Source organism: Phocoena phocoena, chromosome 8 (assembly GCF_963924675.1).
Source record: "Phocoena phocoena chromosome 8, mPhoPho1.1, whole genome shotgun sequence".
In the NCBI taxonomy this organism is placed as follows: Eukaryota; Metazoa; Chordata; class Mammalia; order Artiodactyla; family Phocoenidae; genus Phocoena; species Phocoena phocoena.
In genome coordinates this window covers 105,617,455-105,635,679 of record NC_089226.1, presented here as the reverse complement: position 1 = coordinate 105,635,679, position 18,225 = coordinate 105,617,455, and the positions used below count along the sequence as shown (strand labels likewise).

At 54.1% G+C, this 18,225-nt stretch overlaps 2 protein-coding genes across 2 annotated transcripts in view; one reads left to right on the top strand and one right to left on the bottom strand.

Moving 5' to 3' along the window:
- IGHMBP2 (immunoglobulin mu DNA binding protein 2) overlaps nt 1–5,132 on the bottom strand; it is a 31,902-nt gene extending 26,770 nt beyond the window's left edge. Inside the window, exons 1-3 of the mRNA XM_065882478.1 lie at nt 5,047–5,132; nt 3,178–3,347; nt 129–312 (exon numbers count right to left, since the gene is read on the bottom strand). Of these exons, the coding sequence (XP_065738550.1) occupies nt 129–312; nt 3,178–3,347; nt 5,047–5,132 (440 nt within the window). The remainder of the gene's footprint in view (nt 1–128; nt 313–3,177; nt 3,348–5,046) is intronic.
- Nucleotides 5,133–5,278: 146 nt separating this feature from the next.
- Nucleotides 5,279–17,205, top strand: MRPL21 (mitochondrial ribosomal protein L21). Its single transcript, XM_065882821.1, has 7 exons — nt 5,279–5,384; nt 8,674–8,731; nt 10,947–11,032; nt 12,057–12,220; nt 13,906–13,958; nt 14,345–14,448; nt 17,096–17,205. The coding sequence occupies exons 1-7, from the start codon at nt 5,285–5,287 to the stop codon at nt 17,158–17,160; spliced, it is 630 nt and encodes a 209-aa protein (XP_065738893.1). The 5' UTR covers nt 5,279–5,284; the 3' UTR covers nt 17,161–17,205.
- The last annotated feature ends 1,020 nt before the right edge of the window (nt 17,206–18,225 follow it).

Here is an 18,225-nt window from a genome sequence, read left to right as displayed (position 1 = left end):
CTGCCCGCCACCTCCCATGAGGGGCACGCAACCGACCCCAGACGGATGTGCCTGCCCTCTTCTGCCCAGCAGGAGGGAGGTGTGTTTAAGGAAAACGTCACATGTGACTTCCAGTCACACACACTTACTTTTTCAGTCGCTTATAAGTGATGTCGTTGGCAAGTTTTAACAGCCTGTAGGAATGCTCTCGGTCCAAACTCAACTGGAAATCATGGGACTCATCAAAGGCCACAGTGACCAACTGCTGGGTGATCCGGGTCAGGATCCCAGTGGCCAGCTGACTGTCTTCCTCATACAGACCCACTATGTCACCTACAGAAGCAAAGACCAGTTACATAAACGCTGAACAACGTTAAACGTGAGTTACTTCATATAACGAATTCCAGCATATTTCAAACGTTGTATCTGTTACTTTCATTAGAAATGAAATCAGTAAAAAAAATACTTTTAACTAACATCATATGTGAAAATTTACTGGAGCTCAATGAACTGTTTAAAACAAACATGACAGTCAATAAAATATTTAAAGTCTTCCTCTGTGCCCAGCACTGTTCTGGGTGCTGGTCTATATTAGGAATAAAACACGGTCCCTGAGCTCACGTTAGGGAGGAGAGGAACAAATACGAAAACCTACCAGGGGTCAGAGCCAAGGGCTTTAGTTAAGATGAAGTGCAGGGGCTTCCCTGGTGACGCAGTGGTTAAGAATCCACCTGCCAATGCAGGGGACATGGGTTTGAGCCCTGGTCCGGGAAGATCCCACGTGCCACGGAGCAGCTGGGCCCGTGTGCCACAACTACTGAGCCTGCGCTCTAGAGTCCGTGAGCCACAACTACTGAAGCCCGTGCGTCACAACTGCTGAAGCCCGCGCGCCTTATAGCCAGCGCTCCGCAGCAAGAGAAGCCACCGCAATGAGAAGCACGTGCGCCACAACGAAGAGCAGCCCCCGCTCGCCGCAGCTAGAGAAAGCCCGCGCGCAGCAACAGAGACCCAATGCAGCCCAAAACAAATAAAATAAATGTATTAAAAAAAAAAAGATGAAGAGCAGCAGAGGGTGGAGAGGGACGAGGGTGCCATTGCAGTGTGGGAAGGGCCTCTCTGAGGGGTGACCCGTAAGCAGGGTGGGCCCTGGAAACAGTGGGGGCCACGAGCTCACCTGGGGGAGAACGTTCCAGGTGGAAAGGGAACACTGATGAAGGAGGGAGAGGGTGGTTTGTTGCCCACTCAGCTGGGCCTCCCCACTCCTGCGACAGCTGTTTGGTGATTCACCCATCACCAGGCGAGTCTGAGAGGCTTCCCCTCATGCCGGGACGGAGCACACGACCCACACCCGAGCCAATCAGGGCTTCACGAGCCCCCTGGCCAGTGACTGGCTCGGGGATGGACAAGGGACCAAATCAGAGCCCCTGAGATGTGGTGAGACTTTTGGGTGGACAGCTGGAAGGATGCCCTCACCCTTCCCAGCTGGACCAGAAACTGGAGAGGACGTGAGGGCTGAAGCTGCTATCACTTGGCGCCTGAGAAGGAAGCCAACCCAGGAGAGGGCGGAGCCGAAACACGGAGTGGAACTAAGCCCAGGTGACCTCCTCTGAGCCGTGCAGCCACCTTCCAGCTATCACAAACCATGCGCCCCCCCTCCTGTTCCAGCCCATCTGGCTCGGGGTTTCTGTCACTTGAACACAGACAGTTCTGACCAAACAAGAATCCACGCTGAGATGCAGCCAGGGCCTCCCACATACTCACACCCCATTTATTCCGAGTCAGAGTACGTGTCACACGTCAACCAAGCATGAGGCGTATTCTTAGTCCTAGCTGTTTTCCTTCTAGGCAATGAGTTTCATCTGCACCTTGAATCTTTTCTGTCTCCCGCCCCAACTTTTAAAGACAAAGAGCAGGTGGCAGCAGTGCCCCTGGGCCCGAGGTCTGGTTCTGTGCACGGGGACCTCCGTGAGGCTGAGTGCAGGTGACCCCGTCCCGACTGTGACTTCCCCACCGGCTGCCCTGAGTAGGGTCCCACATTGCAGAATTCACACCTCTCAGCTACAGAGCCTTAAAACTGCTCTTCAGGAGACGAAAAACTAACAACCCCACCTACGTTTGATCGGAAGCCGAAGCAACACATCAGATTTTCAGCTCCATACTCTTTCACGTAAACAGCTGACTTCCTGTTTATCAGCTATTCATCAACCTCTCAGGCCATTCACTCCGCAACACTTACTAACTGAACACATACTATTCCTTTGGTTTTCAGAGTTTACGAACGCCCTGCACATTCAGTCCCACCCACTCATCCTGATGGCGAGGCCGAAAGCTCAACTATAATCCCCTTGGTTCTGTTCTTCAGAGGACACGTGACTGACCCTCGGCCACTTAACAGCAAAGTGTAAGATCTGACTCCAAACCAGCAGCTTCCCCTCCTCCTACCTGTCTCCAAACCCAGCCCGTATTCCAACAGCTGTGGGGCAAGCGTCTAGAAAATCCAAATGTGAAACCAACAAACTCTGTCACCACCAAAACAAGGCAGAGAGACTTTTCTAATGGAAATGCAGTGCTCGGCAGTGTTGCTCTCTCCCAGCTTCCAGCTCTGATCAAAAACACGAATCCCAGGTGTGAGCTTAAGAAGCTTCTTCTAACTGCCCCTCCTTTCCAGCAGAGCTGCCACAAGTTTAGCCAAAGTATCCTCGGCACGAGGAAGGTCTGGGAATACACAACTACACACGTTGAACCATCTGGACCAGGGCTACTCAAGAGACATGTGAGAGTCATGTGTAATTTTACATTTTCTAGCAGCCATATTAAAAAACCAAAAGAAACAGGTAAATTTAATCACGTTTTACTTAACCCAATACATGAAAAATATTATCATTTCAAGATATAATCAGTTTTCAAAGAAATTACTCTTGATATTCTAAATTTTTTGCACTAAATCTCATGCGTATTTTACACCAGCAGCGATCACTAGCCCTATTTCGAGCGTTCAATAACCCACGTGGCTAGTGGCTGCCAGTCTGGGCAGTGCTGCTCTAAACTACCAAAAAGCCTCGTAACTGCTGAAGTTCTAAGTGAGAGCTTTCCATTACAATGCTTTATTCCCCAACTGGTCGTATGTGACCTGGTCTTTACAACCCACATCTGAAGACAGCAATACTCAAAGTCCACCTATGTCAAAAATGCACAGACCGGAAATAAAGCTGTTACTGGGAAGCACAGCTGCAGACATGCATCTCCTGGGCTCAAAGGTGACCAGCAACCGTCCGTACAGCCCGGTCCGCTGGCTGGATACCTGCAGCTTCAGCAAGCAGACGCCTCGGCTCTGGAGTTCTTTCAGAGAGACATTTTCCTGCCAGGACCTGGGAGACACCCAATGTTGAGACTTCAGTATTTGTATTTTACCAGTTTTTACTTCCAACCGTGCAGGAAGAACAGATGGAGATCTCTGCACAGGCACAAAGGGTGACCAGGGAAACTCCAAACCTGCCCCCCCCATAGCCCCAGCGCGATCTGTGCCCTCCTCCCAGCTTCCCAAGACAGAACCTTCGCTCATCTTCACCTTCTGTCCTGCGTCCTGTGTGTCACTGAGTCCCACCAGGCCCCTCCCATTTGTACCCAGAATCCACCCCTGCCTCATCCTCGCCGCCACAGCTTTGGTTCAAGCCCACATCACTGGCCGTCTCTGGAGTAAACTGAGCTTCCTAACTTCCTTATCTCTGGGTTCTCCCCAGCCAATCCCAGCAGCAACATCCAACAGATCCCCCTAAGATGAAAATCTATTTACCTCCCTGACCTGTTTAACTGCGCCGAGGCCCATCCTCTGCACAGGAATGTAATACAATCTTCTCCACGAGGCCCTTCCCAATCTGGCCCCCGCCTATCTTCCCATGGGTGCTTACTCTGTACTCTGAACCGTGCTGAGCGCTTGACTTAGAGATCATTGTGTTCCCACCTCACTGGTGTGCTGTGAGAATGATCTCATTTTACAGATGAGGTACCTAAGGCTGCAACGTCATCCAGCCATAAATCACGGAGCTGGGATCCCACTGACGTCGACACAAATGCTCTTAACCATCGCGATCGAAAACCTCTAAAACAAATCCTCTCCGCTTGGGTAGCACAACGGCTGAGTGCAAACTCTGGGATCAGCCTGCCTGAACTCAAATCCTGGCTCCACCTGTGTTACCTGGGGCACATGACCTAACCTCTGTCTCAGCCTCCTTAGACATAAAACGAGAATTACAGTAACCGACTTCGCAGAGTTGACGTAAGGTTTAAAGGGGCTGATGTATGTGGGGTGCTTTTACAGGCCTCAGTGTCATCTCTCAAAGTTTCAGCCCTACGGAAACAAGCCTGGCTTTCTCAGGGCTCCACCCTCGCCTGCAGGGCTGCCCTTCCTCCCCACATCTCTTCCAGGAATATCCTCCCCCGCCTCCACCTGAACCCCTATTTTTCTGCAAGCTGAGCTCAGGCACCACCTCCTCCACGAAGCCAGCCTCAACCTAAGGCTCCCCAGGGTCAGCTGTCCACCCTCCTGCTCCCACAGCACTCTGCCTGCACACACGGGTCAGCATCTATCACGCTGGGAGGGAACTGTTTCCGCTCCCACCTGCCCCTTCCGCTCAAACCCAGCCGCCAGGGGACCATCAGTGACTCTATCTCGAACTCGGGGCCTGGCACGGAACAGGCGCAAACACTGACAGAGGGGACGATGACGGAAGAGGGCTGAGAACACTTTGGGGATGGAAATGGGGAGAGAGGCAGCACCTACGAGGCAAAGTTGAGAGGAGGACTTCAGGAGGAGAACAGACCCTTCCTAAGGGTCCCCCAAACGGAACGGGCTGTCCCGGGGGAGTGAAGAGGCTTCCATTTCTGTGGGAAGCCGAGCCCCTTCACAGCCGCGATCCGGACTCGAGGAGTCAGGAGAGCAAATCCCGACCCCCAGGCTGGTCAGGCCGAGCCCCCAGGAGGGAGGTCCGCCCGAGGTCTGAGCTGAGAGAGTAGGGGGGCCTAGGGGAACCGCCGGACCGAACCCGAGGCCCGGGCCGGCGGCCGTACCTGCGCTCCTCGACCTCCGCGTCCCTCTCGAGCTCCAGCAGGTCCAACTGCTTGGCCACGAAGCTCTCCACAGCCGCCGACGCCATGGCCGCAGTCCGGCCTGGGCCCGGAGCAGCCGAGGTCCCGAGCCGCCGAGTTCCGGCTGCCGCGAGGGGCGGTGCTCCCGGCCGGGCCCGGTGCGTCGACGCACCAGGTTCGCGCCTCTTCCGCTTCCGGTGTCGGTCTAGGCTGCGGGAAGATGGCGGCGGCTCTGGCGGCCTCGGCCCTGCCGGTTACTTTCGGGCGGCTGGTGTCTGCATGCAGCCGCAGTGTCCTGAGAGCGTCGGGGCCCGGAGAGGGTGAGACCTTGGCCGCGGGGTGAAGAGAGGAAGTGGGGCGCCCTGCCGTCCCGCCACATGTGTGTCTGTGTCCGACCGATGTTAATCGCTTTTTTTGATGCGGTGATTACAACGCGGACTTTAGAGTTGGAGAAACCTAGGTTCAGATCTTGGTTCCTTTAGTTAGTAGCTTAAATACTGATGAAAGCTCCCCAACTTCCATATAGGCTGTATTTAACCGGGGGAACAAACTGAGGCTCAGAGTGGTTAGGTAACTTGCTTACGGTCACACAGCAGGGAAGTGGGAGAGGACTGAATCAGACAGCTCGGTCCGGCTCCAAGGCCTGTGCTTTAACCATCACCCGCAGGCTGCGAGCCACTCTCTGAGCCTCACCGTCCTCATCCGGAAAATGGTGATGAATGTCCTTGTCTAATGGTAACCAATCCAGCAAAAGCGACAGCTATATTTTAGGCACTGGGTTGTCATGAGGCTCAAAAAGATTATGTTTGTCAGAAACACTATAAACTTCTGTCTGAAACGGTTGGAGTGTGTATCTGTGTGAGGGAATGTTTATGTATGTTTTAGAATTGGGTCTGAATTGATAATAAATAATCATTCCCTTTTTTAGGTGTAATGATGATGTTGTGGTTGTGTTTTCGTAAAGAATCTTTATCTTTCATAGAAATACACTGACAGTTGCTTTAATCACAGAGTTGGGCCAGAGGCACTGTGAATGAATCAAGCTTGGCCAAGAGTTGATAACTGTTGAGTCTGGGGAGAGATACAGGAGGACTCGCTATTCTCCTTACTTTTGTATGCTTGTCATTTTCCATAATAAAACTTGGGTTTAAGCAGGCAGGGAAGTTTTTACAAAAGCAATGGGACTTACAGCATTCTACCAATATAAAACCACCTCTAGAATGCTGTGTTCCATTCCAGACACAGTGTTTTCAGAGAGAAGCACAGATGAAATGAACTGAGTAAAGAGAGGGTGACCAAAATGGTAAACAGGCAGGACCTTGAAGAGTGAGTGAAGGAAACAGGGTGGACACTGGCACGATCCTTAGGGATCTAAAGGATGATCCTGGGGCACCATTTGTTCCCAGGGGGGGTCACTGCTAAGCTAAGACCAGAGGCAAGGGAAGCAGATCAGGTGCAGAAACTTTGTGAGCTTTCAACGGTGGGATGGCTCTCAAGAGAGGCCAATCACAAGTTCCCAATCATGGAGTATTCCACAGGGGCCTCATTTGATGGCTTAGCAGAGTAGATGTCATTCATTTATTCGTATATTCACCACTTATCGAGCACCTATCACAAGTCAAACACTGGTCCAGAATAGCGAATACATCAGTTATAAACATAAAACAATAATCCCTGCTTTTATGGAGCTAGCATTCTGACGCAGGGGGAAGGGTTGTGCAGAGAGACAGGCAAATTTTTAAGAAGAAGCAAATTACATAGTATGTTCGAAGCTGTTAAGACTCATGGAGAAAAATAAAGCCCGAGTTGGGAAGAAAGAGTTCAATTTTAAATAGGATGGGTGGGGAAGGCCTCTCTACTGAGACGGTATTGGAGTGGAGACCCAAAGGAGATAGAGAATTAGCCTGGGGGCCACGTGGGGTGGGGGAGCGTCCAGGGCAAGAGCGGTCAGGCATAGGCCCTTGTACTTGGTGTCTTCCCGGAATAGCCAGGAGGCCAGAATGGCAGGTGTGCAGTGAACAAGGGGAAGCTCGTGAGGCATGGGCTCAGAGAGACAGATGGAACCGCACTGCCCACTGCCCTGTCGGCCGCTGTAAGGACTTCGGCTTTCTCTCTGAGTGAAATGGGGTGCTCTTGTAGAGTTTTGCAAAGTAGTGACACGATCTGACCTCAGTTTTAACAGGATCCCTCTAGCTGCTGTGCAGAGAAGGGAGGCTAGGGCGAGAGCAGGGTGTTAGTAATAATGCAGGCTTGGGTGATTGAAGTGGTCAGAGCCTGGATCTCTCAAAGAGAGGCAAGGGGACTTGCTGATAGGTTGGCTGAGGGGTGGGAGAGAGAAGGGTCATAAATGACTGAGATTTGGGGCCTGAGCAGCTAGAAGGATGGAGTCACCATTACGTGAGATGGGGAGGGGTGCGGGAGAAGCAGGCATGAGGGGCAGATCAGGAGCCTTTGTTAGGTTCTGAGACGCCTGTTAGACATGCAGGTGACGATGACAAAGAGACAGGTGTGTGTCGTGTCTGACAGGCTGCAGGTGTAAACTTGGGAGTCACCAGTGTATAAGTGACATTTAAATTCATACAATCACCAGAGGAACGGCTATAGGTAAAGAAGAGGTAAGATCCAATGTCTAAACCACAAGCGCACCAAGATGGCAGAGGGGAAGAGAAACCAGCCCAGGAGACCAAGAATTGGGAACAACCGCTAATGAGTGAGCTTTAAAAGAGTGAATTTTATGGTTTATAAATTAGAGCTCAATTGAAAAAATAAAACCAACAGTAGTTATTGAGAAACCTGTCCTCTGCTTTTTGCACTTAAGCACCAGCCGTTTTATTTCTGAGTCCTTCTCAGTAGTCTGTGGGTACCTTTGTCTGTGCATTAGTTATCTACTGCTATGTCCCAGATTGCCCCCAAATCCAGCAGCCTAAGGTACCTAACATGTATTATCCATCGCTGACGGTCAGGGTCCAGCAGCAGCTTACCGGGTGCTTCTGGCTCCCAGTCTCTCATTAGATTCAAGTCAGGCTGTCAGCTGGGGCTGCAGAATCTGCTTTCCAGCTCCCTCCCTGGGCTGCTGGCAGGAGGCCCCTCCAGGGACTGCTCACAGCACAGCCGCCCTGCAGCAGAGATGAGAGAGGACACCCAGGACAGCAGCTGCCCTTCTATAACTTACTCTCGGAAGTGCTGTCCTGTCACTTCTGCCACGTGCTGTTGGTCACAGAAACCAGCGCCCTGTCGGGGGACAACACAGGGGTGAGAACACCAGGAGGTGGGCTCGTCGGGGCGTGCTGGAGGCCGCTCCCACACTGGGGTACCGAACAGGGCCTGAACTTAGTGGGCACTTGTGGTCAAGGAATGGGTTAGCAGGTAGGTGATTTGGTTTTAGGCCCTTTTCAATGGTGTGACAAACACATCCTGACGCTTATGGTAATAGCCAGTGACTGTAAGTGATGTTCTTTTAGTTTTGTTGGCCTAGGTTTTTCTGTAGACATGTCGTGATGCGGTGGTTTAAATCGCGTGCCAGTCGCAATAGCGGCACTGGCACTGAGCGTCGTAAAGGGCGGCTTGCGTTTCGTGTCAGTAACTACGCGTGTTTCTTTATTCCCTCAGCTTCCCTGTGGTCTGCTTCTCGAAGGTTCAGTTCGCAGAGCGCCTCATTTCCACAAGGGTAATATCAAAATGTGGGTTTTGGTGACTCTCTTCCTTTCCTTTCTAAAGTCAGAACTTCGAACATTTGGGTTTTCAAGAATATTGAGTTTTCTTTTAACTTTTTTGACAGTATTTTTCTCAGACCCTTGACATACAGAAATACAGACAGAACCTCAAGCACGCAAAGACAAAGGTGTTCTGGGCCTTGCACGGCTGTGTCTTTCTAGGCAAAAGCTTTTAACTCCTAATTGGGGATTTATTTCCAACTGGGAAGGTCGAATCACGGGATGGTTGTGTCAGAATCTCTAGGAGGACCTGACGTAATTTAAAAGAGCATGTTCAGTGTTAAAGAAAAAACATAAAATTAATATAAACTACAGAAGGTAAACTTGACAAAATCATAGGTAGGAATACACAGGGTCCCGTCCCTGCCCCGCCCTGTCAGCCCGGGTCCCTGAGCAGGGTCACACACTCTGAGCTTCGTTCCTCTTCGGCAAAATGGAAGCAATATTAGTCTCCATCTCAGTGGGTTTTCGTGAGAGTCGAGTGAATTTCTGCATTTAAAGAGCTTAGAAGGGAGCTTCCCTGCTGGCGTAGTGGTTAAGAATCCGCCTGCCAACGCAAGGGACACGGGTTCAATCCCTGGTCCGGGAAGATCCCACATGCCGCGGAGCAACTAAGCCCGTGCACCACACCTGCTGAGCCTGCGCTCTAGAGCCCGCGAGCCACAACTACTGAAGCCCACATACCTAGAGCCCGTGCTCCGCAACAAGAGAAGCCACCGCGATGAGAAGCCCACACACCGCAACGAAGAGCAGCCCCCACTCGCCGCAACTAGAGAAAGCCTGCGTGCAGCAACGAAGACCCAATGCAGCCAAAAATAAAATAAATTTTTTAACAAAAAAGAGCTTAGAAGGACTTGTGGTTGCCATGGGGAAGGGATGGATTGGGAATTTGTGATTAACAGATACAGAGTATTATACATAGAATGGATAAACGACAGGGTCCTGCTGGAGAGCACAGGGAACTATATTCAATCTCCTGAGATAAACCATGACAGAAAAGAATATAAAAAAGAATGTATGTGTATAACTATCGCTATGCTGTACAGCAGAAATGAACATTGTAAATCAACTATACTTCAGTACAAAAATCAGAAAAACAAAAGAGAAGAGCGCCTGGCACGTAGCAAGCTCTCAGTGCAGCCGCCTGCGCCCCTGCCGCGGAGATTCTCAGCAGGGGGGACGCAGGGCCTGGCGTTTCCCTAAAGGAGCAGTGGGCACCCTGGGTGAGGGTGGAGGCAGAAACCCTAAAGGGTGCTTTCATGAACTCGGCTGACTTCTCCTGTGACCGCCGTGAGTGGCCACTGCTGCCCCCAGTCCCGTTCCAGGTTTGTCCCTCGGTCCTCGGCTGGCTGCTGCCGGGCCGCCCGGGGCTGCTCAGACACGATGCGTGACAGGAGTGCACAGCTTCATTTGGGGGCCATTTGACTCCGGCAGAGAGGGCGTTCGCTCACTTCACAGTGAGTGAACAGTGAGCTGGAAGCGGCAGGGTCCCCAGTTTTCTGGGATCTTCTGGCTGGTCTAAGAGTTAAATTGACATGAGACAGGTTAACAGGAGAAAAACCAAAGTTTAATAACCTGTACACACAGGAGAGACCCAGGAGAAATGAGCCACTCGCGCAAATGGCAGAAGCCCTCACCTTAAGTAGCACCTTCAGCTAAAGACAAAAGACGATGTTGAGGGCAGGGGTTTGAGACTTCAGAGGGGACGAAGGCAATTCACGTGGAGGTAGAAAAGCAGATGTTTGGTGAATAAATGTTTGCTGGGCCTGCGGAGACAGTGGGACAGGAGCGGCCTCAGATCTCTGGGCCCCTGTGTTCCTCGCAGCCGTCTCTGGTGATGCTGTGTCCCAGGGCAGGCCCTCCATCTCGAGTGTTTCAGGAAGCTGCGCGCAGACCCAGGCCTGCCTGCCTCCTGCCAAAGTTTCTTCCTGCGTCTTTTGGGCCTTGATTGTTTTCCGCTTGAAGTAATCTGCACGCCTAAGAGACATTTTGGGGCGGGCAGGTTTTGCTCTCCTACAACTGCGGGGGCAGCTGTCCCGCCAGCCACACAAGCATCAGAGACGTGCCGGATCCCTGCCCTTCCTAGTGTGCTGAGAGCAGTCATTTCTCACACATCTTGAACTGTCTTTTCACGTGTGTGTGACCCACGTCTGTAAAATATTTTTACAGATACGTTCCTAAAACGTCACTGAGTTCACCACCTTGGCCAGAAGTTGTTGTGCCAGACCCCGTCGAGGAGGCCAGACACCACGCAGGTAAGAGAGGCAGAAGCTAGGGGGTGGCGCCCCTGCTTCCACCACAGGGGGCCCCCTGGCCACAGAACAAGGACTTCACGTTTCCAGGTGCCCGAGACACGGCGCAGCGTGAAAGCTCAGGTTCGCTCAACACCAGAGCTCAAAGCGCTCATTCGTTGAGCCAGTCCTCCTAGGGCACCAAGGCACCAGCCGAGTTGCAGGCAGGTAATGCGGGTGGCGCGAGGGCCAGGGCCCAGCTCTGTCTCCCCGCTGTCGGTAGAAACGGGAGTTCAGGGAAGAAGACGTGCCGGCCCCAGCCCAGGTGTTCGAGAGGCCATCAGGGTGTCAGGAGGCATGTCACACAGGATGCGTGTCGCCAGGAGGGCAGTGAGGCCACCGCGCCCAGCACCGGGACGAGTGCAAGATCCTCAGTTTCCAAAAGCTGGAAGTCCATAGTAACACGTGGAATCTTCCAGTTGTTAAATGCTATTTCGGATGCTGTGCTCGAAAAGTACAGCTGCAGGCGAGGTTCCGCCCTCTTGGCCAGGCGCAGCCGAGGGCTTGACTCGGTTTCCAGGGCAGACGCTGAGCCCTGCGCCCAGCCCCAGGCGAGGCCGGGAGGGCCGGGCCTAAGACGAGGTGGTGACCGTGGGAGCGGGGACTGGGTGTGGGCGAACGCGAGCAGGTAGCATCCGGCGCCATGAGGGTATAATTCTAGGTTTTCCTTGTTTGCAAGAAGCCCTCTCCTCTCACTTTGCCAGGCTGCTGGCTCGTTGTTAATAACGACTGGGAATGAAACCAGGTGAGGGTTTCTCCACCGCAGGGTCAGAGAAACCAAGCCAGGCGCGCCAAGCGCTCAGGCGGGAGGATGGCAGGGGGATGGGGGCTTCTGTGCCGTCGGGGCACGATCATCTGTAAGAGCCCCGTGTGCCCCGCGTGCCCCAGTGCCAGCTCCTGGGAGCGGCGGCTCACCCTGGCCTGCGGCGGGGCAGCAGTCACCCGGGTGAGGGTGTAGCTGTGACCCTGACCGCCCTTCTCCCCACAGAGGTCGTGGAGAAGGTGAACGAGCTGATCGCCCGGGGCCAGTACGGCAGGCTCTTCGCAGTGGTGCACTTTGCCAGCCACCAGTGGAAGGTGACCTCTGAAGACCTGATTTTAATTGAAAACAAGTTAGACGTTGCGTGTGGAGAGAGGATCCGGCTGGAGAAGGTGAGACTGTGAGTCAGCTCTGGGGACGTGGCAGGCCGGCCAGTGGGCACGGTGGGGTCAGGGGGGTGTGGGCAGAGCTGCTCCCCGAGGGCGGCCCGACTCGGTAAGGCCCCTCCTTACAGGGAGCCGACCAGCACGTTTCTCTAAGGGGACGCGTGTGTCTGTCTCACGTCAGACAGAGAAGGGTTTGTCTCACGTCTCCTTAGTGTATTCTTAGAGGAAAATATCTGATCACAGGTGCAGTGAAAATCCCAGTTAGGGATGTAAAGAGTTCTCAGGCCCGGATTTATGAAGAGAAAATGTTCCGTTTCGGCTCGAACACTCCCCTGACGTTAGGCGTGACAGATGCCGCCGTGCTGAACAGCGAGCACGGTTTAGAGGCACCTCGCAGGGCGCTGGTCGTCTTCCAGCCCTCCTGAACTGCCGCGTGGTGTGTCCTACATGTTTAGCCAAGTGCCTCTGCCCTCCGCTTGTGTTCGGGGGCCTATTTGGGTTTTGCCTATTCTACTTCTGTTCATAAAACTGTAGATAAAATATGAGATTTCTGTACCGGATCATTTTTTTAGGACGTGGTTAACCGTTGGTGTGATGTGATATGACATACGGTTTTCTTCATAATTTAAAACTCCTTCCTTTGTGATTGTAGATTCTTTGCATATTTACACCCAGGGGAGCATTAAACTCTCCTTTCTCAGACGGTCTTCCCACAGCCTGTGATCCGAGCAGGACCACGGCTCAGGCTGAACCAGGGCGCTGTGTGGACGCCAGCAGCCAGCACAGCCCCTTCTCCTTGGTGACCCCCGTGGTTGTGTCATGAGCTCACGAACAAGAGTGCATTTACCTTTTACATCTAAAATAAGAGACTTCTGGAGTGTTTTTGTGAGGATCTCTAAAAAGACATTCTTTTGAAACATTTCACGTTCACAAAAACATAGGAAGCTCCACCTAATGCAGGTGGTTTTTCATAACGTAGGAAGCCCAGCAATAGAGAACGTGTCGGGCTGAGAGTGAGTCAAGCAAGATTTCATTATTTGTCGTCACCTAACACACAGAGCCCATTGATGTTATTATGAAATAGGCTTTGTCTTTAGACATTTAAGCTTAATGCAATCGAGTTTTTTTCTCATCAGGAGAATTTCAGACAGTCTCCCAATGTCTAATGAGAACCCCACTGCACTTGGGTCACAGAGCTGTCTTCATCTGAGGCCACACTTAGCATCACAGTTTCCCTCCAGTGAGAGAGGCTGCCTGGCCGTCATTAAAAGAATACCTTGGACCTCAATCTTGGCAGTATCAGCAGGACTGTGAACTGCATAAAAGACACCACAGTCTGGTTTGCGCATTTTTTCCCCGTATGTATTATACTTCAATAAAACGTTGTTGTATTTTAAAAGCCACTGTTGCCATAGGAGGTTACCTGCTCACCCGGATGACCGAGTTCCACGTGTCCGGGTCTGACAGCGCGGGCGTGTCCGCAGGCAGCCGGGCGCCCCTGCACACACAGCCACGCCGCCAGCTGGCGCCCCCTCTGTCCCAGGCTGAGGGAGTGGCTAGTTAGATAGCAGAGGAAGCCCACGTTTTGGTTTCGGGGAACCGACACCTTGCTTCCTTTCCAGTGTGCTCGGGCGACTGCCTGTTCTAGGGGCTTAGTGTTATTTGCTGGTAACACGCCTGTTTGATTCCAGGTCCTGCTGGTTGGGGCCGACGACTTCACGCTGCTCGGCAGACCCCTCCTCGGGTAACGTGCTCTCAGATGCCGGCGGGGAGGCTGGGCAGAGGGGCTCCCGTCAAACCCGCTGCAACCGCCAAGCTCACCACGCTTACGCTTCTCCCCGTGGGTGTGTAGTGTCCCACGTACAGAGCATCCAGGACAAATCGTTGACCTGTTACTCATTCACTGCATTTTGGCCCTTTAAGATTTGCATATTTACACCCAGCTGTGGGACGACACTGTTCTTTGTTGTGCTTTTTGATAGTTTGCACAGCGCCTGCAGGGAGGGCGTATGACGTTGATAACCGGCAGAAAAGGAAGTTAAACTTTATTTAGATGTTCTCACGTAAAGCACTAATAAAACTGAAAAATAATCAGGACGGTACATTACTGTTCGTTTTCCTCTCTTCCAGAAAGGATCTTGTTCACGTAGAAGCCACAGTCATTGAAAAGACAGAATCGTGGCCGAAAATCAACATGAGATTCAAGAAAAGGAAAAACTACAAAAGGAAAAGAAGTAAGTTGGAGAAAGCGTGGCTGCTGCGTTCCCGTCCTCTGGGTGTTGCCCCGCGTCCTGTGCTGGGCCAGGTTGGACGGGGCCCTGCCCTCTGCCAGGCACTTTTGTGGGTGCAGCAGTCCAGAGGCCAGTGAGAGCTCTGCCCGCGTCCTGGCTCTGCCGGGGAGGGGCGGGTAGCGGTCGTTAACCACTCCGGGGGCTTGTGGAGGGCGCGGCCCTGGCAGCTGGGTTCTTGCCGGACAACCCAGAAGCAGGTCACGTGTCCGCCACGGGGAGTGGACGAGCAACGGAGATTCCCTCAGTGGGATGTTGTCCAGTGCAGTGGATGGCCCGCCTCCACACGCAGGGACGCTCTTAGACTATGTGAGGCTGAGGCCGAGTCGTGAAGCCCAGAGGCGGGCGGAGCTCAGCCTCCCGCTGCTGGGCACTCACTCGTGCCCCGCACGCATTGCGCACACATAACAATGGCACGTTTTTAAAGGAAGAACGGTATGCGCAGAATCACGGGTGTGGCTGCCTCTGGAGGGGCGGGGAAGGAAGGAGTCACAAACGCAGAGGGATCGTGTGTCCTGTGTTCCGATTCCTGGGGGCGGCTCGTCAGACTTCATCTCACCGTAATGCTTCGGGCGTTCGTGCATGTTTGTTCCGTGAAGCAGAGGCAGGTGGGGACAGCATCGTCAGAAGCTGGTTAGAAGGGGTGGTGGCCGGAAGGGTGCGAGGTCAACTGAGCCAGGAGGCGGCGGTGGGGCTGGTTTGTTTGAAGGAGTGAAACAGGCTTTGGGGGAGGAGGGAGGCCCGTCTGGAGCCCGAAAGAAGGCAGTCCTGGGAGAGAAGGTCTGGAGAGGTTTCCCTGGGGAGGCGGCAGGCGGGGTGGCCCCTGGAGGGCCAGGGCATCCGGATGCTGGTGGGATGGAGCGGGCAGGGTGGGCTCGAGCACAGGGGCTGAGAGACCAGGGACACGAGGCCCCTCCGTCCTGTCCCCCGGCCGAAGGGGCGTCCAGGCGCATGTGGTGCCCCTGATTTAAAGGGCCAGCAGCAATGGGCGTCACCAAGGTGGGTCTGCTGGGAGGGGGGAGGGGATGGAGGCGGGAAGGGGTGAGGTCAGAGGTCGGAGAGGTGAAGAAGCAGCGCCCCTGTGTGGACTTGCCGCGGATTCTGGCAGGTGCGTGGGGTGGACAGAACGTCAGCCGGGAAGGGAGGAAGCGGTGGCGGGAAGGGCTGGCACCTGAGGGGGGGACTTCACAGCAGGGGCCTCCCCCAGGGGCGCAGGCAGGGCCTGGTGAGCGGGAGTGGAGAGGCCACTGCATCCAGCGGCCTTGTGGTGACTTGTGGGAACTGGTGGCTCAGCGTAGGGACAGGAGGGGAGCCTGTGCCCTGAGTGGGGGCAGGAGACCCCGCTCTCCCTGCCCGGCCTCACGGAGCAGGGCCGGGACGAGGGTTCACGGACGGATCCCCCTCGGCCCTCACCTAGCTGTTGCTGCCCGCTTTCCACAGCCTGGGCTGTGTCTCCCCCATCTCCCTGACCCCATACGACCTTTTGTTCCCATCCAGAGCCCCCTGCCATTTCCCAGTAAACCCACAAGCGGGAACAGAACTGTCCCTGCAGGGGCCTCCACTGGAGGTCACAGCCCCTTGGGGCGGGACCCACAGGCTGCAGCATCTTGTCTCAGGAGGTGTACATTTGGCCCCCTGTATCCCCGTCTGCCACACTCGCAGAGTCAACCAGCCACAGATTGAACATTTGCAGGAGGGACTTCCCTGGCGGTCCAGTGGTTGACTCCGTGCTTCCAATGCAGGGGGTGCAGGTTTGATCCCTGGCCAGGGAACTAAGATCCCACATGCCACAACTAAGAGCCCGCGTGCCGCAGGGCCAAAAAAAACACGAAAATTTGCAAGAAAAAAAAATTCCAGAGAGTTCCAAAAAGCAAAACTCGAATTTGCTTCACCAAGTACTTACATAGGATCTATATTATACGTTGTATTTACACCCGTTCATATGGCGTTTACAGTGTTTTAGGCCTCCCATGTGACCTAGAGATGGTTTAGAGTATACGGGAGGGTGTGTGTAGGTTACGTGCAGACACTAGACCATCTTATTAAGGGGCTTGAGCGTCCTTGGATGCCGGTGTCCTCGGGGGTCCTGGAACCCATCCCCTGCAGATAACGAGGGACGATGTATGTCTCACAATCCTCGGTTACAAACGGTGGAACGTACCAGAGACGGTAGCTTCAGCTTTACTAGAGTTGGGTCAGTAGGGAGCCTCTGCTGTACCCTCCGCCACCTCCAGTAGCCTCAGCGTAGCCAGAAGGGGTGCCCCCACCCATGTAGGGCAGGGGTCTCTGGGCACGTGGGGGAGGCCAGGCTGGGGGCCCGCAGCAAGGGCGCCCCTGGCCTCCAGGCCCCGGGGTGTTGCAGCCCCTGTGGGGTCTGACGGGGCTCACGGAGCGAGTGGTGAGGCGGGTGGTCAGTGATGACCAAAAACCACAGCCTGTGGGACATCACTGGGTGGCCAGTTCTGCCCGGCTGCGGGGCGGTGCTGGTGCAAGGCAGACCCTCGAGGAAAGAGCGGGCGGCGGCTAGGTCTCGCGGTAGCTGGTTGACGGCATCCGGATCTGTGTTCATGCCGGGCCCTGCTCTGTCTTGCAGTTATCGTGAGCCCTCAGACCGTCCTCCGGATAAACACCATCAGGATTGCTCCATGTCTGTGCTGATCATCCAGCTAATGTTTCTAGAAATATAAAAATAAATCCATTTTCCGAGGAGTCCAGGTTTCTGTGTTCTGGTGTAGGTAGTTCTGCCGTAAAAGGCTCGGTCCTGTCGTGGATTGTTTGAGGCTGAGCACCCTGACTGGGAACTTATCCTTAGTAAGGAATAGTATCCCTTGGCTGGAGAAACCAGGAATTCGGGAAGAATTACAGGCGTGGCCCTCCCAGGGCTGGAGCCTGGATGCTCGTGTAAGACACAGACTGATATTACTGGCTGCCCTCCACCGGGCACCGCAGGTGCGCGATGTGGGGGACACAGCCGGGGCCCAGGAGCTGACGCCAGGAGAGACACGATCTGGATTCCACTCCTGGGCAAGATGTACAAAGACGTGAGCAAATTCCCATCCCTCGGGTAATCCAACTACCTGTTTCTAGTAATTTGCTTTTCCAAGAAGCTGAGATGCAAACCAGGCATCTGGGTGCAGAGTCCCTGCCCTTGTCCTTCTGCTCCGCTGGGTCCAGCAGGGAAGGGGCGGCACCCTGTCCAAGGCCGGGGCGCGGCGCTGGGGCTGCAGAGCTGGGACAGCGCAGCACGTGCTGGGAACTGGATGTGAAGTGACAGAGCAGAGGGCCGGAGCAGTTTTGAACCTGATCCTGAAGGCAGCCTCCTGTCCCAGAAGGGCTGGGCGCTGGTGTCTGGGGCGGGTCAGGCCGGCAGCTGACCCCTGTGACAAGGGAGGGATCCCGAACCAGATTGGCCAGGGCTGGAGGGCAAATGGAAGGACGTGGAGGTGGGAGTCGAGTGTAGGGAGCGGGGGGCTCCCAGGAGGTCCAGGTGTCTGGTTCTGTGTCCTTCACGGAGGCCGGGCTTCCTCCAAGAGAAAAGGTAGGGCTTTCAAGGGACACGATAAAACCCTTTATCAAACTGTAGTTAATACTTTCTTCCAGACTCTCATGACGGGGGAGTGAGCGAGGCAGGTGGCACTGCACCAGGAGGCCTACCCCTCTCCTCCCTGCCTCCCTCAGGGATGCTGGGGGATGCTGACTGGCCAGGCCGTGGGGACTCTCCCC